The sequence below is a fragment of the Sesamum indicum genome, linkage group LG9, assembly GCF_026168435.1.
Source record: "Sesamum indicum cultivar Baizhima isolate 11 linkage group LG9, ASM2616843v1, whole genome shotgun sequence".
In the NCBI taxonomy this organism is placed as follows: Eukaryota; Viridiplantae; Streptophyta; class Magnoliopsida; order Lamiales; family Pedaliaceae; genus Sesamum; species Sesamum indicum.
In genome coordinates, this window is record NC_142665.1 from 18,392,570 (window position 1) to 18,415,079 (window position 22,510).

Here is a 22,510-nt window from a genome sequence, read left to right on the forward strand (position 1 = left end):
TATAATTAATATATAATATTTCATATTTTCTTAAGTGATACATTTTTATTATGTGGACATATAATTGAATATAAATTTATAAGTTATATAGCATACTTTTTCTGTAATATTTATATGAATTATGTATTGACACATATTTACATGTACTTTTTATTTGTAAAATATATTTCCATATATCGAGCTTATAAATATTTTTTTATGTTCTATAATTTATAAAAAAAATTAGAAATTAGAAATATTATTTTTCAATTTAGATGTGAGTAAAATTTTAAATCACTAAAAATAGTTTGGGGAAGATATTCATAAAATATATTTTAGAAAATAGAATAAAACAGTATAGGGGTAAGTGAGAAGGGCATTGTAGTTTTATCGATGCCAAATTATTTTGTTACAGATGTTTTTGTTACCTTTCATACTTTAGAAGTGTAAAGAAGATAAAAATACATAGTTTAGAAGTGAAAAGTGTATTTGAGTCTAAGATTGATGATGTCACAATCACAAAAATAAGATAATCCCATTATTTATGGTAACTTTACTCTGAACCAGATTAAGAACAAATCCTTTCTCCTCAGCTTGAATCGTGTCAAGAATCTCAAAAATGATGTGAACATTTTGTATTAAAACGAATATGAAAAATACGTTGTTGGGATTCCTCCTTCCAAATAATTAAAGCCATAAACTAATCTTATGTACACTCCAAATGAATGAAAACAGATGACAAAAAGACTCCAAAGAAGGAAAAAGTATAAGAAAGATGGATAAATCTTCATCTTGACAGCATACAATTCTTGAACATACACTAAATTGAACTCAATGGTATCCCCTGGATCCTCTGGATTGATAGAGCTCCAGCTTTCCTTTGGCCTCCGGTAACAATGTCTCCACATCTTCAACTTGCATCAAAATGGCTTGTTTTGATGCCCATTCGAGCACCGTAAGCACCTCGGCCTGAGCAAGTTCTTCGCTGTCTGGGACATGCATAGCAATGTAGCACAGCAGAATCAGTGCACAACTTTGCACGATCTGCTCACCGAAGTAGACGAGCTGAACGAGGTGCTTCGCCCCTCCAGCACCGATGATGGCCTTTGAGTGATCCAAGTGAAGATAGTTAACTGAGCAAGCAAACTTGGTGAGGGCAATACAAGCTTCCCTAGAAACCTCGGCTTCTCTTTCGTCCAGCAACTTCACTAAAGGGCTTATCATCCTTGTCTCGGTCGCCTTGAAAGTTCTAGCCAAATTGCCAATGGACTTAATACAGGGGACTAGGAGTTGTGAATCCGCCTTCTCAATCACTCTCAACAGTTGATCAACCACAGCTTTGCACGCTGGCGAATTGGGCTTAAATGCTGATCTTCTTAGCTCAGCATCTTCCTCTGCCACCGCTGTGATCTCCATCAACGCCATAGCGGAATTGTACTGAACTTCTTCAGCTCCTTTCTCCAAAAGGACCGCAAAGCACAATAATGCTCTTGACTCTGTGATGCTCCGGCAAATGGGAGAGTTCCCCTTCGCCAGGTGCCAAAGGGCTCGAGCAGCCATCGCCTTTATGTAGGCCTTGGTTGCGGGGTCCTCCATTTCCCGGGCTCTGTTATTCGCCCCTGATAGCGAAAAGAGACTCGGCTGGCTATGCACAGAATTCACCTTCGCACTGTTGTTGCCATTGGACTTAACAGGATTTCTGCCCGCATTCATCGCCATTGTGTTTGTAACCACATTGTGCATCTGATTACGCTGCTTATTCCCCAGAGGATGAGGTATGGAACTCTTATCTTCATCCAAATCATTACTCCCCTTCGTCACGCTATCGTTAGTGGCATTACTGTTATTATTACTACTCGCCAGCACAACGGCAGCGTGCATCGATGTCGCCTTGCTAACGACAGCATACTTGCTGTGCTCCTGCACAGTCTCGAACGCTAGATGGCTAACAAGCAGCCGAATAATGTTGTGCTGGGCAAAGAGATCTTGGCATTTCGGGTAATGCGCAGCGAGCTCAGAGACGGCCCACGCAACCACAGCCTGGACTTTCATGGGACCTTCTTTGAGGATTTTCGCAAACACCGAGCAGACACCCGCGTGTATCATGTGTTCTACACTTTCCGGGTCTTTCCCTAGCAACCCGATCGCCCTGGCGGCGTTCTCCTGCCCCTCCAATTTTCCTTCCTTCACCAATTTCAACAGTGGTCCAACCCCACCTTCCTCAATGATCAATTTTCCATACCGATCGTTATCCCGAGCCAAAGACACGAGCGACGCCGCCGCATCGGATCGGTCGTCCACCGAACCCGTGTACAGAATGGCGATCTGCTCCCATATGAGGCAGAGGATGGGCTCATTGGCCGCGATGGGAGGGAGGCCGAGGTACTCATCGTCTCGATCGTCAGCCGAGGCGGAGACACGGAGGAGCCAAGAAACGTCGCCAATTGAGTTCTCCAGCTGCGACGACATCTTGCGGAAAGCGGCGGTCGGGATGATGGTGAAAACCCGCTTCATGAGGCCGTGGCCCCGGCACTTGAGCACCAGGGCCAGCGCCTTCTCCAGGACTTGCTCGGTGTCGTCAATGATGCGGCGCGTGGGGCGCTCGTATAGGTCATTGCTCGCACGCGCCGCCTGGCGAAGCAGCCCAGCTAGCTTCTCGGTCTTGGACTTGAGCTCCGCGCATTCTTGCTTGAACGTTGCGGCGTCGTCGGCGGCCTTTATCACTTGGTCCGTCAGCTGGATCGGCGTCGCTAAGATCTGCTTCACCAAATCCCCCATCAAACACCAGATCAAAAGCCCAGAAAAAGCAAAACGAAAAAATTGAAGAAAGATTCAAATATCAAAAATGGGTTAGTCAAGAAAGTTGGTGGAAATTGGTAAGGAATCAAGATTAGGATTTTGGATTATATGTGGAAGAAGATTGAAAATCCCGACAGTTTATTTTTCTTTTCCTTATTTTAACAGAGAAGAAACGCTGAAGAAAAGGTGTGTGTGTGTGTGAAAGACTTGGGAGAGTGGACGGGGTTTACAAGGTCAAACGCGGTTTTCTTTCTTCTAAACCTCTCTCCTCACCTCAATTCTAACTCATCACGTTACAATAAACCAATTTATTTGTAACTGTCTTAAGCATTTATGCCAGCTACTTTCATATTTAGGGATAATTACATTTAGACCCCTCTAAAAATTTATAATTATATATTTTTTAAAAAAATTTAAAATTACAAATAACACCCCCTTCGAGAATTTACTATTCACACTTGATTTTATTTTGTTAGAATTTGGACAAAAAATACCGACTTTGGAAAGAACTTTTACACAAATTTTTAATTTTACCTCTGATTTAACATTCTCACATTATAGTTTTGTACTTGTAAGAGAAAGAATTTTATGATGTTAACCTCACTTCATATATATACATATTATCTTTATAAGTACAAAATATACATGATATTGTTAAATGAAGGATAAAATTAAAAATTCATGTATATATATTTTTTGCTTACATCAGCATCTTCCATCCAAATTCTAACGGATAGAGTTCATATATAAATAAAGAATTTTCAAAAGGGTCTAAGTATAACTTAAAAACTTCTATAAAAGAAAATATAATCTTATATTTCTAAAAGGGATTTATGTATAATTGACCTTTTATTTTATATATACATATATATTAGTATCATATTAATTAAATGATATTTATACATATTTTTTGTTAATTTTAAAAATATAATTAAATTAAAAATGAGATTGCATAAATTACGCACCCACGAATATAATATGAGTGTGTGATATGAATGCACGATAGAAAATATTTTACTCTAAAAACATGCCTCTACTCGTATGATATTGAAATCTTACAACTGCATTAATAATTGCACTGACTCTTTATTATTTGAAAAATTATGTTTAGTACTTTTGAAATTTACTTCTATCTAACAAAAAAGTTTATCTGTTAGTTAAAATTCACTTAATTTATTGATATTAACAAAAATAAACTTGATAAAAATCTATATTTACATGTGATTGACTTATTGATCCATTACATGTCACAAAAAAATATATATGACCAAATTATTCTTTGCATATTTACACGTTAATGCATGTAATATGGTATATTTTCAAAGTTCTAAGGGTAGTTTAGTTGAAAAAATATTATTTGACCTGCATTAAGCCCGTAATAAGTCAATTGGTGATGAATATCAATTTTTTTTTGTTAATATCAATAAATTCGATAAATTTTGACTAACGGAGAGACCTATTTGTCATATGAAAGCAAATTTTATGGGTATCAAATGTAATTTTACAAACTATAAAAAAATTATGTATAATTAGACAAAATCTTAAGAAAATAAAGTGTAGTTATCCCTAAACAAAACAAACAAAGACAACAAAACTACAAACTATTACGTAAGTAGACAAACACTGACATACATAAAACCTCGAATCCAAAATCTTGCAAAGTAAAGAGTTTTGATACCTCAATCTTGTCACTGAGGCAAAAGCCTCGTAAGACCTTAACTGCGAGATCAGAAGGCTGTGATTCATAAACTGATTCTGTTTTATTACAAAAATCTTAAGGCTATATTTAAATTGATGCATTTAAAGTCATAAATTTCAAAATCGTTACAAATAATAAATCTTTTAAATTTGTTTGGATAACTTTAAATCTAAAGGATTTCAAATTACTCGATCGCTAAATCTAAACTATGTTCTATTGAACATTTAATTTTATCACCATCAGAAGTCAGAACATATCTCTAAAATCATTTGCAAAAATAAGAATTAAGTAGTGAAAGTGAAATAGGTGTCATGTTAACAAGGGTGGGGCCCACCCCACCACAAGTAACGGGTCAAGTCTATGTTTCATTTTAGCAGCTAAATGGGATCCATCATGCCAACACATTTCACTCTTCACCTTACATTTATTCAATATCATATATATATATATATATGTATGGAAGAGAATATATATATATATATATATGTATGGAAGAGAATATATATATATATATATGTATGATGGTGGGTGGGGGGTTGTTAAACAATATTGGCCACGTCTACCAACACCAAATCATATTTACACATTCATATGCTTGACTTTTATTATCATATCATTTGCTTCTGCAATTACATAACAAAATTATGTCATTCTGTACCCCCTTTTTTTTTGGGGTGGGGGTGTTAGAAATTATGTTTTGACCTTTGGTTTATTTACATATTTCTTTTAGGGTGAAATACAGACACTCCAAAATATTTGGGGGTCGTTGCATTTTGTCCCTCAATTTTTTTTTTCCTCTTATATTTGATACCCCAACATTTGATTTTTATGGCATTGTGCATATTTATTCACTTTTAAGGCATCAAAAGGAAATATTATGACTGTACGAACATACGTGCATGAAATTGGACTTATAGTCGAGTTTTTAGTGCTCATTGCAGTAATTTCCCAATTGGGTGCACGGTTGAGATTGGAAACTTTTTCCCTGATAACTAGGTTTTAGGAATGATAATGCGTCTGGGTTGGAGGCGGATCCGAACTTGTCTTGATTGGGTTGGATTTTGAAGTCTTAAATGGTTTAATATTTATATAAGTAAAATATATTCTAAATTTTTTTATATTTTAATATCTAAAACATGTACATATGAATTTAAAAGAATATTAAACTTTCAAAATATTATTCTCTCATATTTATAAAGTTATGGTAGTATTACTTATAAAAATATATATTTTTAAATATTTTAAATGTACTAATTGGGTAACTATGTCGATTTGGTCCTACCTGATAGGTCTAGGCCCAAGTCCAAAATTTTCTTGGCATGACGAGTTTGGACAGCAAATCACAAATTTTGACGACCATAAAAAAATAAAAGATGGGGTGTCAAGTGTAAAATAAATATTAATTATAATTCATTTGAGATATAATTTGTGGAAGATTGTAATGACATTTTATTTTATATAAGGTCTGGTAGTTTTTCTTGAAAATTTTATGGATTTTCTTATGTAGACAAAAATGTAACAATAATGATGTAATGATATTTTGTGGGATATTATTTTGGTCTTTTTCCAGTTCCACTCCTTATCGCTAGAATATTCGGTTCACTATACTTTGTCTAGATTTTTAGGTACTTCAGGGTTTGTTTGGTTCAAATAAGAGGAAAGGGGAAATGAAAAGGCAAGGAGAGGAAAAGAAAAATAGTTTTACTTTAAGTTGTTTGACTTGATTAGAAGAAAAGTAAATTTCAAATACTTACTCTTATTTGGTACGAAAAAAATAGACTGTAAAAAAAAATTCAAAATTCAAGATTCTCACCAATTAGTTAACACTAGTAATTTGTAGCACACTCTTATGTATGTGCAACTTCTATAGTTATAATTTAAATAAAATATTTATTATTTAATAAAATATTATAAAATAATAAATTAATATTAAATTTATAAAAAATAGTGACTAGAAAATGAATAATAGTAATTAAAAAAAGAATAACTATTGAAAGATAATGGGGGAGCGGGAAGTTAGATAGCTGGATGAAAAGTTAATAAATTAAATTAAATACTAAAATAATTGAGACACCAATTCACCCCTCTTCAATTATATATAGTATAGATAAATAACAAAGTATTATACTGAAGAAAGAAATGAAATGCTAAAATTTAATTTAAGGACATCTTTGAAAATAATACTGATTAAACTTTCATAAGAATTCTTTAATTTTCAATTAAATTTTGACCTCTTTAATTACTACAGACAATGCTAAAATACAATGTGAAATAACAAAGGTATGAAGTAGCGAAGAACGTCAGTTGAACAGTATATGCGTCAAGAAAACATCCATATGTGGTGGAATTGTATAGGCTAAATTCGAATGGACTCCCGTAAGTTTGACATAATTTTAAATACTCTTCGTTTTTTAATAAATTACCAATTCCATTAATTGTTTGACAAATTAATATAATCATTAAATGCCCTTTCTCCTTGCTAATGTTTTTTTAAAAAAAATTGATGGGGTGATATTTCCTTCTTAGCCTGTGTCATAGCATGCAAAAAGAATTAGACATTTTTTAAAAATTAAGAAAAATAATAATCTATAGTCCACAAAGACATTTTGAACAGTTTACTATGAAAAATGAATGAAAATGATTGAATATGTTAGTTGTTGAATGAACATCAAACTCAATGGAGGTAATGGAAATTTCGAAACAATGAAGAGTATTTGTAATTATGTTAAATCTTAACGTGCTTATAATTTACCCAATCTTGATGGGGTATTTCGACATACATCAAGCGAAAAGCTTGTGATTCTCAATCTTGAGAAGAACATAGCGGCATAAAATGCAAACAAAAGAACGCTACATCTCTTTTACTGTGTAATTGCCATATTCCCAGGTTATAATTATACACACAGGCAGAGCCGCAGAAGCCTAGAATGCCCCAGATGATGTTGCATTTGCCTGCTGTAGCGCTTCATTCGACATACTCCCATATAGCCTATCCTTATGCAAGGAAGAAGTAACGACATTGCACAGATATAAATACGACAACTACCAGTTGCAACTCACACTGCTCTGAGTTTTGACAAGTTCAAATGAAAGTTAGATGTTCTGATAGGCGTATAGGCATCTTCAACATACTTAGCTGTTTAATGCTGAAATCATTACACAACAGAAAATGATGGACAAGAAACATTGTTATGTCAATTCATTAACATATTTACCTTATATATGTTTGCTTCCTATGGTCCTTATATGCGGGTAATAGATGAGAAAGCTAATGGCGTAAAAGTTGTCACATTTGATGAATGTGATTACTGCCTCACCTGAGGAGCATCAAAATTCTTTAAAAAGTTACACCTACATATGATATCTAACTCTTCTTATAACAGAAGATTTGAACTGAAACCTAAATTAATTGATCCACTCTTGCAATCAACATAACTTTCAAAAGAAGCACATAGGAAATTTGTCACTTCATTCATGAAAAGAACTTGAAGCAAACTATTTCACAAAAGCATTAAGTGGGTCAGGAGCAAATGCATACTTACCATCATTCTCCAAATTGATCTATATTGTAACAAGGTGAAAGGAAATAAGAACAATTCATACCAAAATTCCATCTCATCTAACTCTAGATTTTTGCTGAGACCGGAGCTCTATGTTGTTGCAAACTATAACTCTCAGCAAATTAAGGATTTAATCTTGTCATTAAAAAACCTGGACATTAGCCAACATCAAACATTTTCGAACTCACAGAAAAGTTCAGTTGGAAAGCTGAACCTGGAGGAAGACCAAGGGCATTTTGGCAGGGGAAGAAGAGTGAATCTAACCATAAGCACCAAGCAGAAGCTCCCTGATGGTGGTCAACTGTGTTGACAGGAAGAGTGAGAGATAACGTCTTAGAAACCAAGAAGAGGCCTATGGACTTTAAGTCTTCAATAAAGCACATTTAATTAATTTGACGACTTCAAAGATATCAGGTACCATCTATATCCAGGCAGCAGAAATTTCTGGCAATAACCTCAACTATCTATTTTCTTCTTCTCCGAGACCACCAGAAACCCTATTAGATTTCTTTTGACAAGAGCACGTTTCTGCAACATCAGTTCATGATGAAAGCAGATATAATATGCTTTTCCATACATGAAACATCAAAGCCATCAAAATATTTTCCATGACCAACCACAATATGCTGATTTAAATTCAACATCCACATATGAGAAAAACATAGTTGTGCAGCCTTTCCTTGCAAGATCATTTGGACCTTATGAATGTAAAATCCTTCTTCAGATTGACCATGTATACATTATAAGTTTGAAAGACCTCATGTTCTTTTGGCCCCTATTCAAGTGCCAACAGTCAGCAATTCTTATCTCAAATAGCTCGTTGATGTAATTTCCAAGACAAATCATTTGCAGTCACAAGTTTTCCATAAGTAGCTTATCAAGGAGTTGAAATGCAGGCAATAGCTTTCTCTCTCTACAAATTGAATCAATTAGCATACTCCAAGTCAGAGGCTCTGGTTTAAACCCCATCTCTACCAACCCAAACAACAGTGTAGCAGCATCATTTACCTTTCCAGCTTTACAAAGACTAACTAATAACTCATTTGATGTGCCAAAATGGGGCAAAAACCCCCGATGCATCATCAGAATCAACAACTCCACTGCCTTCCCCAGTTCACCTTCTCTGCACAAAAAGTTTAACACAATCCTATAACTAGCCTTGTTAAGATAAACCCCATCATTGGGTAGTTTCTCAAGCATGTTAAGAGCCTCATAATATCTGTATTCTCTGCACAATCCACCAAGAATTACATTAAATGTAACCTCATCTGCCCTGCATTCCTTTTCTTTCATCTCTTTAAGCAGTTCAATAGCTTCATCAGTTCTGCCACCTCTACACAAGCTGTTAATTAAAGTAGTATAAATAACAGTATCAGGCCTCAGACCAGCACCTTTCATCTCGTCAAAAATTTCCTTGGCTTCCTCAAGTCTTCCATCCTTACAGAACCCATTCATTAAGGACGAGTAATTGAACACATTGGGATTGCATCCATTTTTCTTCATAAAATCCATTATTTTCCTGGCTCTATCAGGTTTCCCTCCACGACAAAATCCATTGATTAAGACATTGTAAGTCAAGGCATCAGGCAGTATCTGATGCTTCGAGACCATTTCCTCAAACAGATCAATGGCTTCTTCTAATCTGCCACTTCCACAAAGACCATCTATCAGCGTTGAGTAGGTGATCAAGTTCGGGCAAGACATGTTAGACTTCTCCATCTCTTTCACTACTTCAAAAGCAGATTCCAGATCTCCTTTCTTACAATGATATTTGACCAAAATGTTAAAAATGCATGTATTGGGCTCCAAATGAAAGTCCTTACGGATACTCACGAGGAAAATCCTTGCTAAATCAATTTGATTTGCATCAACCAGAAGATTAAGACATGTACTAATGGCTTTCAGGGAGGGCTTTGAACGTACAATTGGTAGAATAGAGGAAAACATTTCAAGCACCTTCTCATGCATAGATGATTTTGAGAAATGCTTCATGAGATTAAGGAATATACCTTCATGGAATTTGCAGGTCTCGTAGGTCATCTGATGAAGAACAGCATCAAGAGACTGATATTTCTTGCATTGAGCAAGCTTATGAAGAATTATAGCATAAGTGGAGTTATTATGATGAAAACCCTTTTGGTTTGACACTTTATAAAAAATTTCTAAAGCATGTTCTGGATTTTTCTCACGTCTCATCAAGTTGATGGCAGACTCGTGAGAAATATATTTGCTTTTCCTGGGGAATTCTCTGAGAGTAGCTGTAGTTTCAGTAGGATTATCTGCTCCAGATAGAGTGGCCTTGAGATGTTGGAGCGGAGAGATGAACTGAATTGAGGATGGCAATGAATTTATAGATAACAACTCTCGACTCTTACTGGAAGCTAGTTTCATCGTGTTCATATGAAGTACTGATATATCCACTGAAAAAGATGCCAACTACTTGCGAGCAAGCTGTTTGAAAACAGAGAAATATAAGGATAAAGAAGCTAAGGCAAAGGCACTCACTAGGAAATAAATCCACTAATTAAAGTAGATGTAAAATTTGAAAAAAGGGACAAAGCACCACAAGTTAGAAACACCACAAAAATGGAGATGAACCAATCATCATGTCTTAAGGCATTCTAGCCAATGAGTATGAGCAGTATTCTTTCTGCTTATTAATTATTTTAGTTTTATTTAAGCCAGAAATCTCAAAAGATGACTAATTTTCAAGTAAAGGAAATTAGTAGTAAGAGTAAAAGCACAGTCATGAAGATACACTGCACAACAAAATAAATCAGGAGAAATATAATTATTGTGATTTGTAGAAAGTGAAAACAGCCCAAGAAATTACAACTCAACAGAATAACAAAGTTTTACTCTCCCATTTCAGCACTTCATTTTCATGTGTATTTAAAAAAGATAAGAATAAGATAGTATGGGAGTCCACTTAAATAAAAGGTGCTGTGCGTAAAAAAACATAGTTGCCTTGAAGAGCGATGAAACCATTATGACTATTTCTACAATCTCCTGCAGATTGCATTTGTATGCTGGACCGTTACTCTTAAATTGGCGTTTACATAAGCTGACTATCGCTAAACTTTTTGGCAATTTAAGCAAAGAAAGTGTGCTACTGTATGATTGTGGTATTTTCTTTTCTGCTTTTCTTTTTTCCTTTTGTAAAAGGGAAAGCATGAATCTCTTTCAGTAAGTAACAGATTGCAGCATATTAGAAACCCTCAGTTGCCAGAACCAAACAGCAATGCCCTAGATCCCACACAGTCATAAGACTCATAACTGTTGTTTTTGTTCTAAACTTTGAAGATGGTTTCTTGACTCAGAGTTTTTCAAAGACTGAAATGTCAAAGTTTTCTGTTAGTTCTCACAATATTTTGCAACTCTCTGATCAATCAAAATATTGCACATATAAAGGGCTCAACCTTCTCTTTAAAAACTGAATCAACAAAGCTGAACTTTTCCAGACATAGAGGCTAGTAAATCTTCCTTCTGGGCCAAAAGAAGAATAAAGAAGGAAATACAAGGTATCTTTTACAATCATAACCTGCATAAGAGACTAATTTTACCACCGTTCTAAAAGGATGTGGAAGAGACAGATTCCCAGATGACGGACCTTATTATATCCTGATTGGGGGTCACAAATTGAGACTGAGTCTCCAACTTATGGAGATCTCCAAGCTCCAAAAGACATTAGCTCAAGTTAGTACATAAAAGGTAGAAGAGATGTACAATTCCATGGGCAGTCACAAGTGAGGACATCAAATAATAGTTACTATCATCTCAAAGGAAATTCAATTTACACGAAATCAAAATAAACATTCCACAGCCAGGGTCATTTTCTAAGACTAGTTAACAAATCCCAAAACCATGTTCGTTCTAGTTTTTTTCAAGATTCCACTCAACATAACAGTCTACACATCAGTCAACAACTCTCCCAGCTAATAACCTGATTTTGTTAAGAACCGAAGGAATGAGAAAAGAAAGTTTTTTAATTCATTCTGTGCTAATGACTCATAGATAGTTAGCAATTTGAAGTAGTATCTCGCAGAATCTCAATGGAGAAAACAAATTATCCACGTGAAGATAGTGTACAATTGGTAGATCTTGCAAAATCATGAAAACTGAGAGTCAAGAATGTCTTAGATGTTTAATTCAAGTGAAATGAGAAACCTTGAATTAATTCAAACTAAAAGATTCTGTTCTCCACCTGAATTAAATAAATTGCCAGTTCTACTTTTGCAGATTTACCTTTTCGTTTTACACTATCCTCAACCTCAACCGTTGTTCAACATAATAATTTAGAGCAATTAGGATAAAAGAAAAATATAAATAGGAGAAGCAGGTAAAAGTACACAGCGCCAAAAATGAATGGCAACTATCACCTGGAAAATTATTCAATTAAACATGGTAACTGAGAGCAATTAGGATAAAACAAAAACGAATTATGTAGAAAACACAGCGGCAAAATGATCGGCAAGTATCGCTCGGAAAATTACGAGAATACATAATTCTGCAACACAAACTCGGCAGCATGTTATCAACTGAATTCACAAATCAATAAATTTTACCTGAACAACAGTGCGGCAGGGGCAGAGAAGGAGGAGGGCTTGAGTGGGTTTGAATGCGGTGCCAAGAAGTGTATACGGACGTGAGAAGAGAAGCAGCAGTGGTGGAAGCTGGAAACAGACGAACAGTAAAGGGAAGAACAGAGGAAAAGGGGGAGATGAGAAGGAAAACAATTTTTTTTTTTTTTTAATTCTGAATAAAATAAATTTACAAAAAAAATATTTCAAAAGTTTAAGTGGGTTGATTGGTTAATATGGTTGAGTTTGAGTCCAATATAAGTTTAATAATAATTTATTATTTTTAGTTCTATTTATATGTATGTGTTAATTTGTATTTTATTGTTGATATATTTAATTAATTTTTAAATTTAAATATATTAAATAATAACAATAATAAATAGTATAAGTAAACATTCCACATGATTAGGATGAGAAGGTTGCGCAATTTATAAGTTTTTAAGGCTTCATTCTTATAGCGAAAACGTCTCTTTAGAGTAAATTCTTGAGATTACGTACCATACCATTTTGGGTTTCTTGCTTTTTTTTTTTTTTTTTTTAGCTGAAACTATATTTAAGGTTTAGAACTCGCAATCTATTTCAGAGCACCATCACATCTACCACCTTATAATGGTACCTTTGATCCTATTAAACACATTCATAAGTTTGAAAATAACGCACTATTGTACAGGTATATTTATGTCATCAGATGTTATGTTTTCTTCCTACACTAATCAAAATTTTCCAACACTGGTTCAACCAACTTTCACTTGGCTCAATACACTCTTTGGAATAATATATTTTACTATTTTTGTGTTAGCCAACAAGAAGTAAGAAATATTAAAAGAAGGCATTGTGCCTCTTCAGGCTAAAGCAGGAGGAGAAAGAAACCTTGAACGCATACATACAATGCTTCACAAGTGCAACTCTTGAAATATCCTCTATCAATGAGGAGGATGAAAATAGAGAGGTTTACTTGAGCAAGCCACTTGAAAGAATTTTTATTTCTTGATAAGGAAAACTAAGACTCCTCTGAGCAAGACTGTTCGGATTCAATGCTATGATAGTACTGATACCCTATATTTTGAAACTAAGCTTATGATAAATTTCATTGATATTTTCTCTGAACTTCTACTAATTGCTATTATTATGTCCCGAAGATGAATTACTTAGCTGTTGACAAGCTCCAATTATGATCCTATTAAATCATGTTGACGAGCTCAGGCCTGTGATCTTGCTAATAGCCTCCGACTTGTGATCCTCTTGACGGGCTCCCACATGCGCCCTTTATTTACGGGCTCTAGCCTGTGATCCTACTAACAAGCTTTGGTCTGTGATCTTGCTAACGGGCTCTAACCCGTGCTCTGATTATGTTGACATGCTATGGCCTGTGTCACTGTAGAGGATCCAACATGTGATCTTTTTAACAAGCTTTTGACTGTATTGTGCCCCTATTGACGGGATTTAATATGTTATCCTTTTGACAGGCTCTGATTTATGCCCCTTCTGATGGGCTCTAATTTTGATCTTGCTGAGAGCCATATTTTCATAAGCGGACTGACAAGTACAACGTATTCAACCAAGAACCAGCCATTTGTCCGAGTTGGTTCATAGGGCAAAAACTGTTGAGGTTAAAATTGGTGCGGACCTATCAAAATCGATGAAAACCATTAACCTAGTAACCAGTCCAAAAATTGGTTTTGATCTTTTTTCTAAAAAAGAAAAGGTGTTTCCATATTTATAGCTTTAAGTACTTAAATTTGCCTTATATTTTTGCAATATGGAAGAATGTGCTTGACTTAAGATTTTTCATATTCAATCTAAAATGCATAAATTTATCTTATATTTTTCTAATGTGTGACAATAATTTTAGCTTAAACTTTTCCATATTTAAAATATAAAGTGCTTAAGTTTGTTTTATGTTATTTCAATGTGGGGCAATGAGCCATTTCTATCAGTCAATAAGGTTCTTTTTCCGTTTTTCTTCTTCATCTACTTCTTTCTCCTTTCTCCCATCTCCTTTTTTGAGTTTTTTTTAGGAAAAAAAGACCAAACAAAAAAAAAAAAAAGGAAAGAAAGGAACTCATTAAGTGTAAAGACAATGTTCATAAATACGAAATACTATCGAATTACATGCCAAAAGGTCCGACAATGTGAGTCGGAAGAAATTCATCCCCAAGCACTAATGTCGAATTACATACCAAAAACTTTTACCATATGAGTCACAAAAAAATCACTCCAAGAGGCAATATCCGGAAAAAAAAAAACAAATGCGCCACTTCGCCTTCTCTAAGGTCTTGGGGGTTTCTTCACCACATTTAAGAGTTGTAATAGAGAGTCTCATCTCTTGAAGATGACGTTGAAATCCCTCAAAACACATAAAAGAATTCGGCGTAAAGAATAACTAAAACAAATGACATAACTTTTGAATAACCTAGAGTGAGAACAAAAATTGAAAAAGATACTTGATAGTGGAGTGGTTGAGGTCAATTATATGCCTCCTAGCAGCACTTGACAGCTCGAGAGGTGGGTGGGCTCTGGGCACCAGGCTCAAGGCAACAACCTCGAACGGGGCACCTCGAGTCCAGCTCGAGACCCAGCTGCCTCAAGCTGGACTCTAGCTCGAGCCCACCAAGGACTCAAGCACCCTAACTAGTCGTGATTCACCACCACCCTCCACCCATCGTCCAACCCAACGACTTGAACCACTTTCAATAATAATATTGGGCTTGGATCATAAATGTTGGGCTTATTAATTAGATATTTTTCATCAGAGAGTGGTGGGCTATATGATGTATATGTGGTCAATACACATTTAGTTACAAGAGCAAAAAATCAATTTTCATATATATAAGCCATACAATAAATACATACCGCCTACCATACTATACAATTTCCAACACCACATAAATTCTCAAAATATTATTTTTTACACCTAAGTGACTATTCATTGATTTAACTACAGTCTCTCTAAAAAATTCTCTTTAGAATTACTTTCACCTAGTGAGTGTTGTATCGGGGTAAAATTCCCTTTCCATCCCTTGTCTCAAAATCACAACCACATAACTCATCATCGTTATTAAATTGCATTTTTCATTAATTGTTAGAATAACGTTTTTTCCTAGGAAAACTAACAATTTATGTTTTAAATATCGTGTCATTATCAAGGTAAAGTAGAAAAGTCATTTTATGTTATATATTTACACATAGTATAACATATATACATTTTTATGACCTTTGCTGCAGAAAATTTTTGTTATATTATTCATACTACTCTTCTTCTTTTGCTTTCTATCAGTGATCTAAATTTGGAAAAATTGAAATTTTTTATTTCAAATTTACATATAGGGGACAACAATTTAGTTGTACTTAAACTCCATTTGACAATTAAGTCCTACAATTTTTAAAAAATACACATTAAGGATAAAATTTACCGAAAAATATGAATTTGCATGGAATTCAGTATGTCATATTTGCAATTCCAATGAATTTTATTCTTGATATGCATATTATTTTAAATTGTAATTGTCGAATTGGATTTCAAAACGGTTAAAATTCCATTTCCCTGTAATTATGAAATCAAAATTGTAATTCTCTTGATAGATAACGCAATGATAAGTATATGTATATTTATATATTTTTTTAAAAAAATTATTTTTTCCGAGTTATTAAAAAAATAAGGGCAATTATAAGGGATGACAATTCTAGTCACATTAAAATTTAATTTGTTAATATGTGCCAATTTTTAAGAATTATAATCCTTAATAACCAAATTAAATTCTAAATATAATTAACATTAAGCTCTTGATAATTAAGCGACTAGAATTATAATTTTCCCCATGGATTTTTCTCTCGTGGCACTACAAAAGGATTGTGTTTTTGCTACATTATGAATGGTTACGGATAAAAAAAGTATGATAAATAAATATTATTAATTATGATTGAACAAAATCAAAGAAAAAATTTAAATTTTTATCATAATTAATCAATATTTATCTGGATTTTTAGCCAAAACCAAAATATTTTTCATGGTTTTAGCCATGATTAAAGTTTTGATTACACTTGCAAACACAACGATTAATAGCCGTTGCGAAGCCGTAGTTGATTTATATTTGCTACAATCTTTTTTGTAAAATTTTCGTTCGATAACTATGTCCATTTTTATTTAGGTCCAGTAACTTACAAAATTGCTTACTTTTAGTCATCTGGCAGATTTTCGGACAGTTTTACCCCTATACAACTTTTGAAAGACAGTTTTATTCCATATGCACTCATAGGCGTAAAATTGTCCGAAAATCTGACAGAAGACTAAAAGTAACCAATTTCGTAAGTTACTGGACCTAAAAAAAATGGACATAGTTATGTAACTAAAATTAAAATTAGGCATACTTAGCGAACTAAAATAATTCTTTTTCCTTTTTTTTACTTTAATACTAATTAATCGTAGTGAATAATCATATTTTTCCTAATGTGTCTAAATAAGGGGCGATACATAAATATTCAAAAAAACAATTTAAAGGGCTGATTGCCTGATTTATTTATTTTTTCTAATTAGTGGTGAATAAGTTTGGACAAGTTAAATAAATTTTGAAATAGTTGATGTAATTTAATAATTAGTATTTTTTTAATTCGATCCACTATAATTACATTATAAATTTCAATAATCAAATATGCTCATTATCAACATGAAATACTCATAAACTAACCAATATTATTACTGCAGTAGATAAAAAACTAAGACCAACACGCATATAATAGTAGAATTTGAACTTATAAAATTCAATTTCGTCAAATTAAATTAGAGTATATAAGCTAAGTAATAACTACTTGCTAGCATAATGGATAAACTAAATTTTTGGGAAATTGTGCAGAATTATGAATACTTTTTGTGCACGAGGAGGTTCATTTAAATTTAAATTACTCCAAAATGGGAATGCTGATTTCAGAAAAGGGATCTTTTCGGACATCACTGTTTCTGATCACAATCTCACTGGAAAGAGGCAGAAATTTGAGAGTCATACATATTATACCTATTTTCTTATCCTTACAAGTGCCACTGCATTGGCCCTCAAATCTCCTCCACCCAATACATAATCTTCTTTCTTTCCTCTTCTTCTTTATCAGTTTTTCTCTTTCACCCTTCACTTATTATTATCATCTCTCTCCCTCCCTCTCTCTCTCTCTCTCTCTCTCTCATTCTTGATTTTCTTAGTTCATGACAAACATGGCTGCTGCTGTAAGTGCTGCAGTCTCACTGCCTTCCTCCAAGTCTACTTCTCTTGCATCTAGAACCTCCATTATTTCTCCAGAAAGAATCAATTTCAACAAGGTATGATCCTTGCTTTATATGAATGATAGTATCTTTAGTTCAAGAAACTGCATTTCTGAATATGGAAATCCTGGCTGTAAATTTGCAGGCTGTTTTAAGCTGTATGCTCAAGATATTGAATTTGACAGTATTGATTTTGCCTATACTATTCCTAATTACTTCATGCGATTGTAGTTCTTCTATCAAGGTTGAATTTTGATGGGATTTTAGGCTATCAGTTTTTCAGGTTACTTTATGTTATCTGGAACTTTCAAATGAAGATTTGAATTCAGATTAGGGGTTTTGGATTTACTGGTTTGCTTCTTACTTCATGTGATATGATACATTTGGACCAATCAATCACACTGTGCAAAATGGGATTTTGAGCCATATATATGCATGCAGGTGCCTTTGTACAACAGGAATGTCTCGTTGGCCGGTAACAAGGTGGTCCCAATCAGAGCCCAGGTAGCCACAGAGGCGCCTGCTAAGGTGGAGAAGGAGCACAAGAAACAGGAAGAAGGGGTAGTTGTCAACGTATTCAAGCCTAAGGACCCATACATTGGCAGGTGCCTTCTTAACACCAAGATTACCGGCGATGATGCCCCTGGTGAAACCTGGCACATGGTCTTCAGTACTGAGGGTATTTCTCCACTTCAATGATCAGTGAAGTGTCATTTTGTTGGGATCATGATATATGGAAAATTTTATCTGATTTATGTGATAGTTTTTAGAGAAAAACCATCATCGTGCCTAGGATCTTTAAGGTGGAATTCGTGACCGATTCTTCTCATTTTATGCTTCAAACAGTCGGAACCCAATGGTGTTTTTACCTCTACACTTTAGCACACTTCCCTTCAAATGGAAGCACTTCTAATGAATGAGAACGTTTTTCTCTAGTATCTCTGCAGTTTGAAGAATGATTATATACATATCAAATAAGAGAAGAGACGAGGGAGTTGAAAAACTGCTCCGTCCAACTTCCAAAGTTGAATATTTTGCATCTCTTATGGCTGACCAGTCAACCCATTTTTCTTATAAAAATGATTTCAGTATACTATTTTCAATGATGGATTGAGGCTCTGAAATTGGAATAAGAATTGCAATGATTTGAGCTGTAAATGGTGTAATTCTGAAGTAATTAGTTTTTGCTGCTTAGAACTGACAAGTTGACTGTATCGAGCAGGGAAGCTCCCATACAGAGAAGGGCAATCAATTGGGGTGATCGCTGATGGCGAAGACAAGAATGGGAAGCCTCACAAGCTGAGACTGTACTCAATTGCAAGCAGTGCCATTGGTGACTTTGGAGACTCCAAGACTGTAAGCCTTCAGCTAAATCAAGAATACGTGTCAGAAAAAACAAAGATGCTTAGTTGTGATGAAGATATTATAACCATTATTCTATATTTCACAAGAACTAATATGGTTCAATGTTGTTCGCCATACAGGTTTCTTTGTGCGTTAAAAGGCTTGTCTACCAAAACGAACAAGGGGAGACAGTTAAAGGAGTTTGCTCAAACTTTTTGTGTAAGAACTAAGAAAATAATAAAGCTAAGCTACCTAATGTCGCACTTTTGTATTCTGAGATAGTTCTGATTTGGTATATTATGCTAAGATTTGCATGATGAACCTAACTTCAAATCTTCTGTATTCAGGTGACTTGAAACCGGGTGATCCAGTGAAGATAACAGGACCTGTGGGAAAAGAGATGCTCATGCCGACAGACCCTAATGCTACCATTATAATGGTATGTTGCGACCTCATTGAGGTCGTCAACTGTAAAATTCGTAAAAATATTTTCATTTAACACAGTTCATTGGCTGTACAAATGTTTAGAATTGATCTGGTTGGAATTTTACTGTGTAGCTTGCAACTGGAACTGGGATCGCTCCTTTCCGTTCATTCTTGTGGAAAATGTTCTTTGAGAAGCACGATGACTACAAGGTATACCTGAATCAACATAAAATCACTACCCATAAATTGTTCTTTTGACCCTTCGGAAGCTGAAGTCTTACTATTCTGCAACAAGTGTTTTTAGTATTAATCATGGGGAAGATTGTTCTTTCTTGAGGATCTCTTTCGGTTGCATATCATATACATACGTACTGAATTTCATCATTAGAGGGACATTTGCAATAGCTTAAATTAGGTGCTCCTCAGCTTTTCACTGAAAATAAATTCAAGAGGCTGTTTATAATTGATAGTTTATGCTTTTGAACTGCTTAAACCAAGCATTTACGTCAAAAGTTATAAGCTTCTCCCACCAAATTTTGCAACTTATTGTTAAAGTAATTCATATTAAGCTTTTTCCCAAAACACTCGTACTTAAACTCTTCTGCACTTTTCGCTTTTGTTTTCAAACACTCCTAACTTTCACTACAGTTAAACTTACAACTTTTTTTAGAACTTATTTCCACCAGAAAAGCAGTCTCTATCACGGACGCCCCTAAATGGCCTGAAAATGAGCTTCCAAAGCAGACCTTTTTACCACATTAATTAAGCTCACATGATTTCTTGTACTGCAGTTCAATGGTTTAGCATGGCTATTCTTGGGTGTTCCCACAAGCAGCTCACTACTCTACAAAGAGGTAAACCAATGCATTCCAGCATACCAACTAACAGAATGTTTCTTAAGTGGATCAGTCGAGTCTTGTCCTACTAAAGTAATGCTCTCCTCATGAAGTTGAGTAGAGTCTACTCATAAAGACTAACGAACGGAGCATGTTTCTGTGGGGGCAGGAATTCGAGAAAATGAAGGAGAGACATGGAGATAGCTTCAATCTGGACTTTGCCATTAGCAGAGAACAAACCAACGCCCAAGGGGACAAGATGTACATCCAGACTCGGATGGCTGAGTACAAGGTCGAGCTGTGGGACCTGTTCAAGAAACCGAACACTTTCGTCTACATGTGTGGGCTGAAGGGCATGGAAAAGGGAATCGACGAGATAATGATCCCCATTGCTGCTGAAGAAGGTATCAATCATCCTTTATTGTATTTCTCCGTGTAGTGCTGCCTATATCCGTACACTTAACCCCCTTTGATCTGATTTTCGCACAGGAATCGACTGGATAGAGTACAAGAAGCGGATGAAGAGAGATGAAAGATGGAATGTGGAAGTTTACTGATTCTTGCTCAATGTTCTTGTACAAATATCAGCCACCATCATCATTTTCTCTGTGCTGATGTAGATAGGTAACTTTCTCTTGTAATATGTTTTGAAACTTTGTCTTCGTTCCCATCATCTGAAACAGTTTCCTGCTACTGCTCCTCCCATGTTAAAAATTTTAAGGCCATGGTTCAGAGAAAAAAGGTTAATAGTGAAGCAAATTTTTGTCAAGTATTCCTATACTATCAACTTTTTTTGCTCTTACCATGCTTGATGTTCAATTAAGTGTTTGGTTTCGATTTTGGGCCATCTCAGAACATTTTCATCTTCGGCTTGAATTATTTTGCCCGTTTTTGGTTAGTTTTTGAGAGTTTTAGAACAGCGTTATGATTAGAAAAACTATTTAGTTTAATACACTCACAACTAAATAAATTATATACATACTTATACATATATATATATAAATATATATAAAAGAGACATCATTTGACAATGAACAGTACTTTTTGTCTCTCACTAACCAACATCAAACATACCATACTTATTTTATATTATCTCCAAAAATAAATCAAACATAGACACTATCTCTAACACATACTTATTTATCTTTGTTTTTCTCTCTCTATCTCCGCAGAACACACCAAAACAAGCTAGGATTAAATTTTTTTCCTCACATGCCCTATTCACTTAAAAATTGAGATAACTTTGTGTATATATTCGCTCATTATTAAGTTGGTTGATCATGTTCCACATCTTCACAAAAAATCACTTTTTCACTTCTTCACAACTATTCCCTTCTTGCACATGAGTGGAATCGCCTACTCGAATTTTGGAAGGACGCTCATTTATTTCATGGTCAACATGTTGATGTTTTAAGGAGAGAGGGAGCTCATTTTTTGCGCTCGATTTGCCCCCAAAACATGATCCCACGTGCAACAAGGATAAAAAATGAATTAGTTGACACACTAACAACAATTTGTAATTTTTTTTTTGGTTAAAAATTGACGAAAAGTCGCTAATAAGACGAACGGTGCCATTGTTTTTTATTTTTTGCGACAAAAAAAGAATTTTCATAAATTATAAGACTAAATAAACGGCCGACCCTTTTTTATGGGACCAAATATGCAATTAGCTTAAATTAGAAATAGAAACTATCCAAGTAAGCATCTTCCCAGCCCATATTTGGATACCTTTTTTAAACTTATGTTGTATATAAATTTGGATAAGTGATTTTTTTGGATAAATTAGTTGGTATAATACATTTTTTATGTCAAATAATACTTAAAAACTTATTTTTCATTTTTGCCACTTAAAAAAAATCTATTTTCTGTTTAAGTTTATTTAAATATACTATTGTTAATCTTTATAAAGAAAAAAAAAACAGTTATTGTTTTAGGTAAATTTAGTTAGTGGAATAATTTGAAATCTATTTTTATGTTCGATATATTTTTGTATTTTTATACTTTTTAATTATTTTATTTTGAATTTTAGTTTATTT

General features: G+C 34.4%; 3 protein-coding genes across 4 annotated transcripts; 1 reads left to right on the forward strand and 2 right to left on the reverse strand.

The window, feature by feature from the left end:
- Positions 1-599: 599 nt before the first annotated feature.
- ARO3 (armadillo repeat only 3) lies at positions 600-3,061 on the reverse strand. Its single transcript, XM_088884334.1, has one exon. It carries the CDS (start codon positions 2,755-2,757, stop codon positions 811-813), a length of 1,947 nt encoding a protein of 648 aa, XP_088740460.1. The 5' UTR covers positions 2,758-3,061; the 3' UTR covers positions 600-810.
- Positions 3,062-7,170: 4,109 nt separating this feature from the next.
- On the reverse strand, positions 7,171-12,774 carry LOC105178161 (Pentatricopeptide repeat (PPR) superfamily protein). Of its 2 annotated transcripts, XR_016067165.1 has the most exons (3): positions 12,603-12,774; positions 7,693-10,488; positions 7,171-7,543 (listed from the first exon to the last, which is right to left on the reverse strand). XR_016067165.1 is itself a non-coding variant. In XM_011101549.3 (2 exons), the coding sequence occupies exon 2, from the start codon at positions 10,435-10,437 to the stop codon at positions 8,890-8,892; it is 1,548 nt and encodes a 515-aa protein (XP_011099851.1). In that variant the 5' UTR covers positions 10,438-10,488; positions 12,603-12,774; the 3' UTR covers positions 7,171-8,889. The 2 variants fall into 2 exon arrangements, 1 of the variants encoding a protein (XP_011099851.1); XM_011101549.3 differs by having other exon boundaries at positions 7,171-10,488.
- Positions 12,775-17,690: 4,916 nt separating this feature from the next.
- LOC105178160 (ferredoxin--NADP reductase, leaf-type isozyme, chloroplastic) lies at positions 17,691-21,243 on the forward strand. The gene is made up of 9 exons (XM_011101548.3): positions 17,691-17,925; positions 18,310-18,547; positions 19,091-19,224; positions 19,353-19,431; positions 19,560-19,651; positions 19,771-19,848; positions 20,430-20,492; positions 20,644-20,878; positions 20,964-21,243. The coding sequence occupies exons 1-9, from the start codon at positions 17,812-17,814 to the stop codon at positions 21,029-21,031; spliced, it is 1,101 nt and encodes a 366-aa protein (XP_011099850.1). The 5' UTR covers positions 17,691-17,811; the 3' UTR covers positions 21,032-21,243.
- Positions 21,244-22,510: the final 1,267 nt, after the last annotated feature.

What these genes read in the sequence shown, in the direction of transcription:
- ARO3 (XM_088884334.1), bottom strand. Translation starts at nt 2,757, where the DNA reads ATGGGGGATTTGGTGAAGCAGATCTTAGCGACGCCGATCCAGCTGACG.
- LOC105178161 (XM_011101549.3), bottom strand. Translation starts at nt 10,437, where the DNA reads ATGAACACGATGAAACTAGCTTCCAGTAAGAGTCGAGAGTTGTTATCT.
- LOC105178160 (XM_011101548.3), top strand. Translation starts at nt 17,812, where the DNA reads ATGACAAACATGGCTGCTGCTGTAAGTGCTGCAGTCTCACTGCCTTCC. An exon ending in CTAATGCTACCATTATAATG is followed by an intron (nt 19,652 to 19,770) that starts GTATGTTGCGAC and finishes TTTACTGTGTAG; the next exon opens with CTTGCAACTGGAACTGGGAT. An exon ending in GCTCACTACTCTACAAAGAG is followed by an intron (nt 20,493 to 20,643) that starts GTAAACCAATGC and finishes CTGTGGGGGCAG; the next exon opens with GAATTCGAGAAAATGAAGGA.